This window comes from Siphateles boraxobius, unplaced genomic scaffold (genome assembly GCF_051911475.1).
Source record: "Siphateles boraxobius isolate OS27281-9 unplaced genomic scaffold, OSU_SipBor_1 6, whole genome shotgun sequence".
Taxonomy (NCBI): Eukaryota; Metazoa; Chordata; class Actinopteri; order Cypriniformes; family Leuciscidae; genus Siphateles; species Siphateles boraxobius.
In genome coordinates this window covers 23,646,780-23,662,171 of record NW_027509186.1, presented here as the reverse complement: position 1 = coordinate 23,662,171, position 15,392 = coordinate 23,646,780, and the positions used below count along the sequence as shown (strand labels likewise).

Sequence of the window (15,392 nt, the reverse complement as noted above, 5' to 3'; positions counted from 1 at the left end):
AGAACCACATGAAACTATGCAACTATAAATTTTTTCTAACAGGGTAGTAAAAGTTTAGCTGGCTAATATGAGCTGTTACTATGGCTGAGCTGGTTAAAGCGTTAAGCCTTGTTTATACTGGACGCGTCCGCATGAGCCCAATAGTGCGAGCGGCAAAAATAACGTGATTGTAACAGCGCGCGCGCCTCCGCATCCCCTAGACACCATTTACTACACACAATAGGCTTTTTTCTCTGATTTTGGAAACTCGATCGACTTAAAATGCTTCCAAGATCGACGGGTTGGTGATTCCTGTAACTGTTTACGGTAAATGACAAGAGTACTAATCAGCTGTCTCACGAACGTAACCAGCACATTTATCCCCACATAGCAAAGCCATAACACAGCGAGGGAGAAGAATTAAGTTACATTAAACAATCCAACTACATATTTTACACCACTGACAAGGGAAAAGTCACTACTCACGGTGTTTATGGCTAGCTTCTAGCTTTCTGCGGCTTCTCTTTCAAGGTAGTGACGAAACGTGTTTGTTCGCTGTCGGCTACGGTAGAAACATGACGTCACAATATGTCGACCTTCATAGAAGGGGATTCCCGCGCCTATGTAGATATAAATGCCTCATTCTAAGGTAATAAAAAAATTACGGTTTATTAAGTAAGTTCTTTATACACCACTGAACCCATAGTTATGGATGTCATATTGCATTTCTGTTAATAGATGCTCAAAATTTTTACACATTGCACCTTTAACATTGTCAGGGTCTGAATCGGGCTTGAATGGTTTGAAATTGACGCCATTGTTAATATTGTCATCCGAGTAGAACTTGGGGTTATGAAGGGGCATGACATTTCCCAAACACGCACTAAGCGTTGCCTATCACAACACACTGGCCAGCTAACCAATCACAGCACATTGCGTATTTCGGAAAGGAAGGGGCTACTTCGAAAATGACGTGTTCAACCAGACTGGAGATAGAGAGGAGCTGTAATAATGTAAAATATGTGCAAAATAATGTTTTCTTTTTTTATCAAGCATGAAAACATATTCTAATACACCCCAAAAACTAAATAAAGATTTCGTAAAAGGGCATAATAGGACCCCTTTAAAAAGATTTCCTGAACTAAAACGAAGAGTTGATATCAATTAAGAGTTGATGACCTGTAGAACCAGCACGTTAACCAAAAGATTTATACTTGCATTAATAAAAATGACTGTTTATGATTTTCTGTAAACAAAACTAACACATATATGCAACAAACAAACAAATCCAACTATATTAACTGTCAAAGCTAAAAGTTTGTCTGTGTTTGTCAAAACAGTCTCTTGGCTGTTTTTAATGCTGTTTCCAAAAGGTGGTAAAAGTGGTGTCTTGGGATGTCTTTACCTCAGTTTGTAGTTGTAAAACCTTGGTCAGGCACTTTGGTTTCAAGGCTTCAATGGAAACACCCTCCCTGATCTCCCCCCTTTCATTCCTCTTGACCTGAGGAGAGTTACTTCTCTTCTTCACCTCTAGTTTCTAGTTTGTTTTTGTAGGAATGATTGCCTGTGTGGACCACGTTTTTGCTGACAGCTTTACGCTCAGAGGCATTTTAGCAGTTGTATTAGTTAGTTTGGCTGGTTGGCTTTAGTCTCCAAAAGTTCCACTAGATTCCCAAGGAACATCCGACGTTATTTTTCCAAACACCTCAGCTGCAATGAATGATCCATTGTCCTTAGAAAATCTTAAGGTCATCCCTCAAATTAAGGGCATTAACATCGAAGTGCAGTATAAAGAATTGTGGAATCGTATTTGCTGTGGTAAATGTTTCAGAGGATTAATTAGCTAACAGAACCCTTTAAAATAAAAGAGACCACTGAAATGGAAAGAGATTATAGCGACTGTCTGTTTCCTGAGAAAGGATTACTCTCTACTCCTTGTTTCTGCAGTCATACTCTTATCTAGAGATTGTGGTTTAGCTCATTTATTTGGGGCTTTTAAAAATCACAAAAAGGCCTGTTTTAGGCTGACTTAGCTTTTCAAGGAGACTGTGCTTTTCTACCACTGAGCGTAAAATAGATTTGTACTGCTGTCAAGCATCAGCTGCATTTTGTGGCCGTAGACAGATCCGTAAGAACCTAAAAGAGTGAATTGTTACTTAAAGACTAAGAGATATAAAAGGCAGCGTTCACAATTAGCATTCGCCAAATGATCACACAATAGTTTTTTTTTGTGGTACATAAAATTGTAATTTGGCCTACAGCAAATTGTAAAAATGCTAAACTGACTGTTTTTTCTAATCTTCTAATATCAAAAAATTCTACCACAGTTGTAACACATTTTTGTTTTTTCTCCAGACCTCAGTGGCAACACTCAGGGAAATTATCTTCATGTTACTCTTAGAGGTCTTGATGTGTGATGTGTACACATCTGTTTTAATATATTTAATTATTTTCTATTCTTATTACAAAAAAAAATCACATTAATTGATCGCAATAAATAACATCTCATTCATTCCAGAAAAGTCTGATGCCCATAATGAAACGGATTTCCTCCCACAATCAGCTCAGTAAAAAGTTTGCAAATTCTGTGTGGGCCTAGTGATAACCTACACTTCCATCCTTCCTTAATGGATGTGACCTCGTGGTCACCTTGGTTACACTGATTCTCTAGAAGGAGAATTTCGTTGAAGTGTTGTATTTAAGTAATGATTGCCTCCTGCCGAGAAAGGCCTTAATGATCTATTAATATTCAAGCGCTTACAGGTGGTATGGCTGTAAAGCAAATACATAAACATTCTCCTTCGTTACACTCGAATGTGCCTCAAATGAACCGTGGGCACCTTTTTCCTCCTCCCACCAAGTTTTTCCCCTTTTCTTCCTCAAAGCCCTCAATTGAATTGTGGATGTGGTTTCGTAGCTAAGAGCGTTGAGTGCCTCTCCAGCCAGCATGCCCACAGGAGCAGTGTACCATGTTTAAAAAGCATATCCTTGGTACCAACGTGCCTAGATAAACAATATCCCTGGCCACACGAGCCTGTGAGACATGCTCACAAGCCCCCTCTGGAATCCGCAGCAGTCATCCCTGCTGCCCAGAGGAATGGAAACTGGAGACGGCATTACATCTGCCCGGCTCACCGCGAAACACTGCACAGTTACCGCGCCAGGCCCCAATCCGCCACCCCGTCCTCGACTCCACACACACACACAAACACAAGCCGCCTCCAGGTTGGGATCAAACAGCCCAGCTTTTAGAAGTTCTCACTTAGTCTGTAAAAGATTAACAAGTTATTGACTGCATGTTGACCCATGCCGGTCTCCTCCTCTTCTTCGTACTGTTATCTGATGGTTGGTGTAAGGGTGGCCTCTGGACTGAGTGAGTGTTGCTCGCTCCAGGCTTGAGTGGGCGGCTTTGATGTGAGATGTGCAACCCTGTGTGTGTGTGTGTTCCACAACTTTCATAAACACCTCCACAAGTGCAGCATGACAGAAGAGGAAGCCGTCCAATGGACTCACAAAGGACCACAAACACACGCACGCACGGTTGTGCTTTTACAACTAATGCGGGCAGCCACAAGGACAAAACACAGTGATTGATGTGTTTATTTGTTCTTTTTTTCTTGCGTAAGGTTCGTGTCTGCGGTATTAGAGCACAACGATCCCAGCGTCCGCCCTTTAAAGGTTTATCCACATGTTTATAATTTGAGATTTCCTCTTTTTCAAAGGTCTTAGGCGAGTGTTGTTAATTTGAAAGGGATACTTTTGTTTCAGTTCTCAGACTTTGCCAAGTTGGAGGCCTCTGCTTGTAGGGCTGCTGAGATCATCGGAGTCGGTCGGGGAGAATGGCTCAGAAACTTTTGAAATAAAACATCGCTGTGTGTGTGGAAGTATAGCAGATGTTTTGTTTAAAGTCTTGTTAAGGGGAGAACAACAAAACTCTATGAAAAAGGAAGCCATGGCCACTCACTACAGCTTTTGGTGCAGACTTAAGGTCTTTTGGTGTCAAATTTCGATTTGTCGAATTGCGTATTTGTGAAACTGCCAAATCAGCTTGATAAGGGTGTTCTGGGGTACGTTTCAAATGAACTGCGGTGTGTTTTGCAGTTAATATGAATGCAATCTGTCCTAACTTATGGAAGTGAACTGCTTTTGATGTATGATTTCAGAAGTTTTGAAATCCAAATTGACAAACTTTTCAATAAAAATTCATGCATTTATATGCATTTTAGTTAAAAGTTAAATTTTAGGGCGTTACTTAAACAGGAACTTAAATTGTTACAGTGTTGCATTTCCTCTATGATTTGGTTCACTTTCACTGGGCAACATGTGAGTGAAACCGTCCTCTCATTGGTCAGAGTGCACCTGTTTATGTTCTAGAAAGCAGTGACGTTTTAATGAGCCAGGTGAGAAAAAGCTTGAAGCTAGAATTTTTCTCTTTATAATGTCACGTTAATTTTTTAATCTAGCTGAATCCAGAATGTGTACATTAACTGGGTGCAATAGGTATTTAAATGGATAATTCAAGTAAGAATCTTCATTTAATCTCTTCATTTAATTGCCCTCATGTCATTCCTAAACTAAATTACTTTCTTTTGTGGAACAATTTGAAAACATCAATTGTATTTATATTTTGTTTATACATTGAAAGTCAATAGGGTCCGATGTTGTTTGAACCCCAATTTTCTTCTAAATATATTATTTTCTGTTCCACAAAAGAAAGAAGGTCATGCAGATTTGAAATGCCATGAGGGTGAGTAAATGATGACAGAGTTTTAAGTTTTGGGTGAACTATCCCATTAGTTCTTTAAATATTTGAAATATAAATCCGTTTGCCCACACAGTGTCTAGTTAAAAGTCATATACATATATATATATATATATATATATATATATATAATTTTTTATTTTATTTTTTGCCTAGAGGACGAGGTGTTATAAATAGTATGTGTCAAAAATTGCTTTACATCTTAGGTTCCTGAAATTTTATGGAAGCTTACCAGCACAGAGAAGCTCTCTTTTTAATTTAGCTTCCCACAGGCTAACCAACTGACGCCTCTTTGCGAGGCCCTGTATTTCGACAAGGCCACAAAAGCCCCAGCGTTTGGTTTCCATTCTCCACTGGCTTTTGGAGAGCAGAGTGTACCATCAGCAAACTTGTGTCCCAACAAGCTGGCCAAGCCTCATCTGTCAAAGCCAGGGTGAGCGCGAGAGCGGCAGGGCGGCGGGGTGAGGGAGAGGAAGCTCCCAGATAAACATACCGCAGCGCCTAAACTCCTAATCACTCTGCGCTTCCGTTTGTAGCCTCTATAATTAGAAGGCACTCTTTTCCATGTATTCCCAGTTGACGCAAATGCTTCTTGTGGCTTGGCACCTCATTTGGGGCGTGGGTTAGTTTATGGCCGGGCCATAACTTGGTTTAGTCTTCTGATACAGCATAAATAGCTAACCGCTGTCTTATTCACTGGCCGACTCTGTTTTTCTTTTTCGTAGGCGCAATCTCAGCGTGACTCTTTCCTTCGCTGCCACAGCCCTTTCCCCTTGCTTCATGTTTACCACTCAATGAGATGGCAAAGCCACACCTAGAGCAGATGCTACTCTGAAGTGTGAAAATGAAAATAACATGGGCAGAAATAGGGCGAGTGAGCTCATTTAGAACTGCCGCTGTTCCATTGTCGTGTGTGTAAGAGTTCGTCTGATCTTCTAACAATATCATCCTTTTTAGATTTGACAGACCACCCAATAAATGCCCGCCACAAATTAAACCCCTCTGTGAAACACTGCATTAGAGATTCAGGATTGGAAAATCACTAATTATTGTCATCTTAAATTACAGCAGTGAGTTCGAGAGCCAGTGGCTAAATCCATCTTAATCGTAGTGTTGGAGAAACTTTCCAAAGCGGTAGTGACCAGTCTTTCATGTGTGTGGAAAATAGCCTGTAGAGCTGTCACACTGTTTTTAGGAATAAGTTGTATGCGGGGTTGCGTTGCCATGAAGGTTCACTTCGGCTTTTTTCTTGTGCTGTGGTTTAGTAAGTGTGTTGTTTACAGTAAGAGCTTATAATTTCTGTAGTTTCACTTACTTCAAATAAAAGTGGGAAAATGAGAGGCCCTGTCATCAGAGGTTCCACTTGGGTTCTCCTGCGGTTGTGTTTAAAACAGATCCACATACTTTGGCCCTGACAGCTGAGGGAAGATCTTGGCATGCAGTTAATTCTAGAACACAAGTTGCAGTGGAACTCGACTGCCCTTTTACAACCATGTAAACGTGTCTCATGAAATGCTCAATACTTATAGGCAATCTGGGTGCCATTGTTTTGCATTTTGTTCTTCTCAGTTTAAGCCCACAACTTTTGCATTGTAGCAAGTAAAGAATTGACATGATTATGTATATATATATTTAGAGTGGACCACAACATTTATGGCCCTTCCTAGCACTTTCAATTGAGCACACAGACTAATCGCTAGACCACAGTTGATTTTGGTCACATTGCCAGTCCCCAAATGCAAATGGTATATAGCACAATAAAATGTACTAAATAACTAGTTCCGAAAAAAAAAAGTAGAAAAAAAATTGGCTTCATGGGGCTGAAGAAAGCAATATAACGAAGGGTGCATAATTAGCATGAACATAAGACAAGCTATAGGAAGTGGGGAAAAACATTGTGTTGCATCAGGAAGTGAAATAAAATGCTGTGTTACTTGCATTAAGCGGTCCATATTAACTGCAGAAATTAATGCAATAAACAATAAAATAAATTAATAAAAATTCAAATTAATGTAATTCAAAATCCCCACTTCCTGTGGCTACTAGCATTATATATTTTATGCCAATTATGTGCCCTTCATCGTGCTGCTGCAATTTTTTTATCACAGTGTGATTAATTATTTGCATATCTTTTTTTTAAATAGATTGACAGCCCTCAATTCAATACTTCCTGTGTCACCAAAACTGTGGGAAGTAGTGTTTGATTGATAGTGCTTAGATGGTCCAATATGTTAAAATAAATGGCTCTTCTTTGATCTACAGGTATGTTATTGGTGACCACAGACACCCTTGGCCATGACTTCCATGTTTTCCAAATCTTGACTCACCCATGGGCGTCTTCCCAGAGTGCAGTTCATCATCTATACACTCTTCACAGAGGAGAGACTGAGGCTAAGGTAAGAATACATGTGTATGTCCCCATTTACATAAAAGCTTTTCCTTACTTCAAGCACTGTCCTTTAGTACATAAATATGGAAGACTGCTGACTTGACAGCTGTCCAAAAGACAACCAATGACATCTTGCACAAGGAGGGCAAGACCCAAAAGGTCATTGCTAAAGAGGCTGGCTGTTCACAGTGCTCTGTGTCCAAGCACATTAATAGAGAGGCGAAGGGAAGGAAAAGATGTGGTAGAAAAAAAGTGTACAAGCAATAGGAATAACCGCACCCTGAAGAGGATTGTGAAACAAAACCGTTCAAAAATGTGGGGAAGATTCACAAGGAGTGGACTGTAGCTGGAGTCAGTGCTTCAAGAACCACCACGCACAGACGTATGCAAGACATGGGTTTCAGCTGTCGCATGCCTTGAGTCAAGCCACTCTTGAACAACACACAGCGTCAGAAGCGTCTCGCCTGGGGTAAAGACAAAAAGGACTGGACTGGTGCCGAGTGGTCCAAAGTTATGTTCTTTGATGAAAGTAAATTTTGCATTTCCTTTGGAAATCAAGGTCCCAGAGTCTGGAGGAACAGAGGAGAGGCACAGAATCCACGTTGCTTGAAGTCCAGTGTAAAGTTTCCACAGTCAGTGATGGTTTGGGGTGCCATGTCATCTGCTGGTGTTGGTCCACTGTGTTTTCTGAGGTCCAAGGTCAACGCAGCTGTCTACCAGGAAGTCTTAGAGCACTTCATGCTTCCTGCTGCTGACCAACTTTATGGAGATGCAGATTTCATTTTCCAACAGGACTTGGCACCTGCACACAGTGCCAAAGCTACCAGTACCTGGTTTAAGGACCATGGTATCCCTGTTCTTAATTGGCCAGCAAACTCGCCTGACCTTTAAGGAACACGGCGACTTTTTTGGACTTTAGCTTATTCGCCGTATCCCCCAGAGTTAGATAAGTCCATACATACCTTTTTCATCTCCGTGAGTGCTGTAACTCTGTTTGACGCACCAACCCCTAGCCTAGCTTAGCACAAAGACTTGATGGTAAATGGCTACAGCTAGCATAGTAATCCCAATAAGTGACAAAATAACCCAAACATTTTCCTATTTACATGTTGTGATTTGTATAGTCACAGAGTTCACAAATAACAAGGTCATATGAGACACAGACATCTTTTAACCGTATAAATACTGGGAACTATATTCTCAGAAGGCGAAGCACTGCTACTTGGGCGGAGTGATAACCGCAGCACCTGAGAGACGCACCGTTGTTTCTAACGTCAACAAAACCAACGTGACTAGGTTTACCTCTGGCTCCGCTCATTTGTTACTGGGGCGATAAAGCACATTCGTGACAACACAATACTAACATTACAGGGGATACATGGAGCCCAGGAACAACTGCAATAGTAGTTACCACCCTATTCATCTAATAGTGTCACTAACGTTACATTAGATCTAGCTAATGGCACTGTTACAGTAGGCTAGTCATCTAAAAACATAACGGAACACTTACCGCAGCCACAGGTGATCCACTTTGTCCCGTCTGTGCTATCGATGGGATGGCCGTATCCATCAGCACACGTTTCATGGTCCGTGTGGCAAATTCCATTTTCTCAAAATAGACGTCCTCAGTGAAATGTACTGAGCAAACACGATGGTCCTTGATGATCTCTTTAGGTGAGTTTGGATCGATATCCAGAGCAAGTAGCCATTGATTCATCAGGTCAGCGTTTTTGATTGGAATTCTATGAAACATCATGGTATTACCTGGTCTCTCCTGTTTATTGTCACAGCTCTTTACAATATAGCGAACACCCATGATTGTAAACTATGCTTTCACTATTCTTTTACTGACTATATTACTCCAACTCTGAGCGAACTCTCTGCTCCTCAGCACGGTGCGTCTCAGGTGCTGCGGTTATCACTCCGCCCAAGTAGCAGTGCTTCGCCTTCTTAGAATATAGTTCCCAATGTTTATATACAACTATGACTATACAAATCACAACATGTAAATAGGTTTCATGTTTTGATTTGTATATTCACAGAGTGTACAAATAACAAGGTCATATGAGACACAGACATTTTTACCGTATAAATATTGGGAACTATATTCTCAGAAGGCGAAGTGCACCGATACGCCAGATCCAACAATGCAGAAGAGCGAAGGCCACTATCAGAGCAACCTGGGCTCTCATAACACCTGAGCAGTGCCACAGACTGATCGACTCCATGCCACGCCACATTGCTGTAGTAATTCAGGCAAAAGGAGCCCCAACTAAATATTGAGGGCTGTACATGCTCATACTTTTGTTTGTTTGTTTGTTTGTTTAAAAGGGACAATGCACATTAATGAACATAAGGACAATGTCCAAATGTAAACGTGCCAGATGTAGCCATACAGACTAATTTTCATCCGGAGTCTCTGACAGGTTGTTATTATAAAAAACTGTAAAAACATTGCATACAGAAAACATGAAGAACATAAACAGATTACATAGATGCATTCCACCTCAAGCAAGCACAAATAATGACACATAGAATATATCAACCTGTGAATACATGAATGCACTACTGCAAATTATCACAAAATATTTTATTGTCTAGCAACCACTGTTTTACAATTTTTGAAAAGTTGGTGAGAGAAGTAATGTTTCTTACTTCTGTAGGTATTGTGTTCCAGGTACACGCTGCTCTGTAGGAAAAGGCTCACTGTCCAAAGGAACTTTTCCTATATGGTATTATACAGTCACCTCTAGAAGTAGCTCTGGTGGATGAGTTAATATTTCGTTTATATGTTCATACTTTTCAGTTGGCCAACATTTCTAAAAATACTTTTTTTTTATTGGTCTTAAGTAATATAATAATTTTCGGAGATACTGAAATTGGGATTTTCATTAGTTGTCAGTTTTAATCTTCACAATTAAATTAAATAAACATTTGAAATATATCAGTCTGTGTGTAATGAATTAATATAATATCCAAGTTTCACTTTTTGAATGGAATTACTGAAATAAATCAACCTTTTGATGATATTCTAATTATATGACCAGCACCTGTATGTATATATATATATATATATATATATATATATATATATATATATATATATATATATATATATATATATATATATATATAAAATATTATGGCCCCTTCAAATATAAAATTCTGGCTACGCCACTGGTCCAAACTCATAAACTCATACTCCACATGGAATATATATCAACAACAAAAAAATAAGCTGTCTTGCATTCAAGTAATACATGGACAGTGTGGGATATTAAGTCAAACTTCAAAGCTCCCCGTCCCATCCCTTGCTTTCACACACATGCCTATGTACGCTCACGCTATTTTCGGGGGAGTTATTGTGATGAAATATTGCCTTTCCGGACTCTTTTAATCATTAGCATAATCATTTAAAGTCTTTGTGGGCCACCCACAACTGTTTACAGTTGCCTGTGCTTGTATGGCTCTGGAAATGTGCAATTTGAACATGCTTTTCATCGTTGGTGAATCCTTGCATGTTATCTAAATACTGTCAAGAGACATAAGGCTTGGTACCACTGAGCTCCAGCACTGCTGTTTCTGGCTCTTTTGTAGTGTGTTGAGCAGTGTCTGTTTGACAAAAAGTGTGTGTATGACCCATCTGTTTGATCTTAAACCTGACTATGAGATACATGACCCCTCGCTACTGTGTTACAGATGCAAAATGTGAGCGTCACTGTATCTTGAAATTGTGTTACTGTTAAACATTAATTATATATATATATATATATATATATATATATATATATATATATATATATATATATATTAAGTTTAGTCAGTTCTTGACTTTCTTTATTTTTTTGTGGTTATAACTGTCCATCAACAAAAGGTTAAGAACATTAGGGCTTTTCCATAGTCACAGTATATGAACTCTTTTTATTTCTCTTCGTTTTTTGTACCTGGAGAACATTGCCCCAGTACAAAGCAAAATTACATGGATTCACTTGAAATATTTGGGCTCTCAGCGGTTAGTCTTTGCTTATTCTAAAACTTCCTCCCCTGTGGCTCCCACGTTCAGTTTTCAACACTCTGGAATCTGAAGACCTGAAACTATTAGTGTTGCCAATGTGTTTTCAATCACCATAGCTTAAAAAAGAGAAAAGTTCCTAAAAATACCTCAGACGGCTGGTGAGAGCTTAGATTGTGCTCCTGACCAAGCTTTTACTCTTGCACCTTGGGGTCAAGCTTGGGACTTGTAACACCTGTGATATCTTAGGCTGTAAGGTCATAGACAAGAGGACATTCCCACTGGGACAACATGGTTGCGCTAGTGACTTTACACAACTTTTTCTTAAATCCTTGGAAATAGACCTTGGGCAGTGCTGAATATAGCCAATTTTAGCCCAGCTTTATAAATGACAGATCTAGAACAACTAATGGTGTTATTTGAAACAGAAACCTTTGTATTTTTTGATTGTTTGGAGAACTGACACCACGTCTGTGCTGAAGTAATACCATTTGAAATATTGCCCCAAATTCTTTATTTTAATTTACTTTATTTTACTTTACTTATGTATTTTTATTTATTTAATTTAAATATTTTTCTACTTTTTAATAGTTATTCTATTTTTAATTAGTTTATTTTTATTTTTACTAGTCAAATTAAGACGATGAATGGTCTCAATCATCATTATCACATATTGATCATTATTTTAGTATGGTAGTATTTTAAACCAATAGATGATGGTCAAATCTACACCTTTTTTTGTATTTTATGTAACACTACTCAGGTTGAATAGTTTAAGCGGACATCTAAGGACATGATCTGATCATTAGCGTCTGCCAAGCCTTGGTAATCTATCTGGGTGCTTAAAAGTTTAATTTACTTTTGTGATCTATTGGGTTATTGCACAAATCAGTTTGGGAAATAACTGCAGTGATTTAGTTTTCCTTTCTCCTAAATGCTGTTTCATCCATTCAGCCTTGCAGCTGTTCCACCACAATATCTCCTTCAGTTGGCAAATTGTAAGGTTTTATTTGCTTAAGTAGAACTAATATTTATTCCGAAAGGGCCTAGACCCTTACTTACTCGGCTAGTGTCATGTTTGGATATGCACACAAACCTGATCTCTGCTCTAGTTCATAGACTCTCACTCTTACGTGCGATGTCTAAAAGCATGCCAGACATATTTCCTCAATTTAAATCCTTCTTTACATGACAAATATTAACACTGCAGTGGAATAAAAACTGTTTCACTGTATGTTATTCTCATATGAGTGCCATATAACTGCAGCACAATCAAGTGTTATGTCTGTAAAAAGACTTGTTTTTAACTACTAATGCCATTTTCTTTTTAATATTATGTCCATTATGGTATTTTCTTACTTTCTTTTTTTCGTTCTGAAATCGCTTTGTCCCTTTACCCTTCAAGTGCACTCTGAGTGAGTCAAAAATGCTGAATTGCAAGCTGGGTACTGGCCCGTGGGTGAAGTTTATGTTCCTCTCGTACCTGCTCCTTATATTGAAGGTGTGATTACCTTAGCTGGTACCTCCAGGCATGGCAGAGAGCTGGAACCAAGTGTGTAAAACATTCTCATTTTCCCTCCTTTGTGAGCACAGGGCCATGGTGGCCCGCAGCTCTGCTGAGATGAGAAAGGTGGTTAATCTGTCACCGGCTCATGCCAGGTTTGCTGCCTGGCCATGCGTTGGCTTTGATCTGGCATTGTAAACAGTGCAAACTGCATAAAGCAAGCACCCTCCAAGACGCATTATCTTGAGCAGAACAAATAGAAGGAGTGATAATGCCTCGTGGGCGGACACACGCACCCGGCCTTATCTGGCTGGCTGACTGCTTTTACTGACTCCCAACCTGCTCCGGGCTGACCTTAGTGTGCGTGAAGGTAAATAACCTACCAGCCCACGTTGCCTGAAGCCATACACCATTTTAGCTGTTCTGAGTAGCACATGACTGGCCAAACACCTCATTTGATGTGTGTCTGATTAACCAATTGAAATATCCCAGTCCTTGTCTTTGGTTGCCTAAATCTTATTTTTACACCTCTAGGGAAAATGAACTGATTGGTGTTGTCCCTGAACAGGAAGTGATCACTGATCTTGACTCGTTTGCTCATCTCCGGGTTGGCGTATTCAGCTTGAGACTGATCTGAGACAGATAGAGCAGAATGACCTAGAATCAGACAGATCTCCAGACAGCTGCATTCCAGTAGCTGATGGCTATCCATAAAAAGTGCCATAAAAAAGCCATTAGCCTTGCTGATAGTAGAGTGCTGTTTGGTAAAGACAAGTGTAACATTTCTGGACCATGTTTTAGGGAAAGCTCACGATCAATGCATAGAGCTACTTTAGGACAAGTTCTTGTGTTCTAAAACAGATAGAAGAGGACTTCAAGATGCTCTCTTATAAAACAATGCTCATGGCGCAAGATGCTTAAAAAACAGGGTTTGATTCAACGCCCATATTGAACATCATATTAATAATTAATAATTTTTTACATTTATATAGCACTTTTCTGGGTACTCAAAGCGCTTTTACATGGGAGGGGGAATCTCCTCAACCACCACCAATGTATACATAGCAGGGCTCCAGACTAACTTTTCCACTGGTTGCACTGGTGCTACCAACTTTCTCAGTTGGTCGCACCAGCATATGATTTGGTCGCACCTTTTTTTTTTTTTTTGCTACATGCCATGGGATTAATCAATTCATGCTGATGAATAGTGGTTTGTATGGACCAAGGCTAGCAAAGGCTTTCTGGGTTGCAGCAGAAATACCTGTAATATATTAATTATCATTGCCAAATTTCAGGATTTTCATGGATGTTGGACAGTAATTTTAATCTGTAATTTTAAGCATTTTACATTTGAATTATATACCATCTATCTATTTACATTTGAATCATATTCTATCTATCTATCTATCTATATATCTGTCTATTATCATCTTTCTATCTTTTAAAAATCATTAACATTCAATTGTATGCATTACATTTTAAAAGATTAGAGTATTATAATAAACTGATACAGATTTTTCGTTATCAAAGTTTATAGTTGTAACAAAAAGCAGAAATCTCACACTCCTTACCTTCTGCATTTTATAATAATTTCCTTTTCCTCTGTCGAGCGATCATGAGAGTATTCGCTCGACAGAGGAAAATATAACCGCTGAAAAGACGTAGGAGGAAGGGGCTCTGTGTTTCGTGAGACCATTTTTATCATTTTTATATGCCTTAATTTGTGAATTCGTAATTGGCGCGTTTCACCATCAGTGTGCAATGCGCGTGACGTCTACGGTCGTCAATAAATAAACTGCACGTGTCTTGCGGAAGAACATTGTAGACGGAACTTCTCTCCGTTAATGTCTATGGCGAGTCACGCAGGCACTGGGCTACTCCGCAGCCGAGACGTCCCCGGGATAAAATAGTCCGAATGTAAACACTTATTATAGGCGTACCGTAGTGATTCAGAATAAGTCAAAAACACGGTTTGGAAAATGCATTCATGATGTAGCCTACTCGTTCATTTTGAACATAAGTTACGGACTGCAGCAGCTGATACAACGGCGTTCTGTTGCTCAAGCGTCCACTCGCACAAATGCGACCACATTACATTTTAACTCGCACATTCTCAAAAAATGGTTGCATATGCGACCAATTTGGTCGCAGTCTGGAACCCTGCATAGACCAACAGTTTTTAAAATAGCATAGACTGAACATAGGAGTTGTAACACAGGATGTGTTATTGTGTTTATAGAACACACAGGAAGCACTGTTTTGGCAGTTTGATGGTTTGTCAGGGGTGAGATTTTAATAAATACAAAAGCCAGGTTTAGATATTCAGGTTGTTCATGGCAGTAACCATTATCTGGTGATCAGTTCCGAAACCTCTCCACCCCTGCACCTTGCTGTGATTACCAACACCTCACTTTCATTCCTTTCAACCATTCCAGAACACATTTTTTAAAGATCATTTGTTTTCGTCTTAACCAGAAGCTATTTATGAAATCATAATGTCACGACTTGCAACAACAGAGAATATTCCTATAGAACTCAGTTCCTTAAAAGTTGGCATTAAATAAAGATTTATCCTATCCATTTTAAAAATTATTTTAAAAATTCATATTTTTGAGCTGGTTATTTTTAATTGGCCCTTTCTTACAGTTGACAGTCTTACAGCTTTCTGAAAGCTCACATTCAGATCTGCCTATATCCAATCAATAACTGATGGATAGAGGTCCCCGTCCTATTTTGTTTTTATTTT

The 15,392-nt window shown here is 39.3% G+C and overlaps 1 protein-coding gene across 7 annotated transcripts in view; it reads left to right on the top strand.

Annotated features, from left to right (window-relative positions):
- bcas3 (BCAS3 microtubule associated cell migration factor) overlaps positions 1 to 15,392 on the top strand; it is a 254,043-nt gene that overhangs the window by 51,443 nt on the left and 187,208 nt on the right. For all 7 annotated transcript variants that reach the window (XR_013195948.1, XM_077208302.1, XM_077208300.1 and 4 more), the window contains exon 14: positions 7,004 to 7,137. Coding sequence is in view for 6 of the 7 variants with exons in the window: in XM_077208302.1 (XP_077064417.1) it covers positions 7,004 to 7,137 (134 nt within the window). In the remaining variant the exon portion in view is untranslated. The remainder of the gene's footprint in view (positions 1 to 7,003; positions 7,138 to 15,392) is intronic.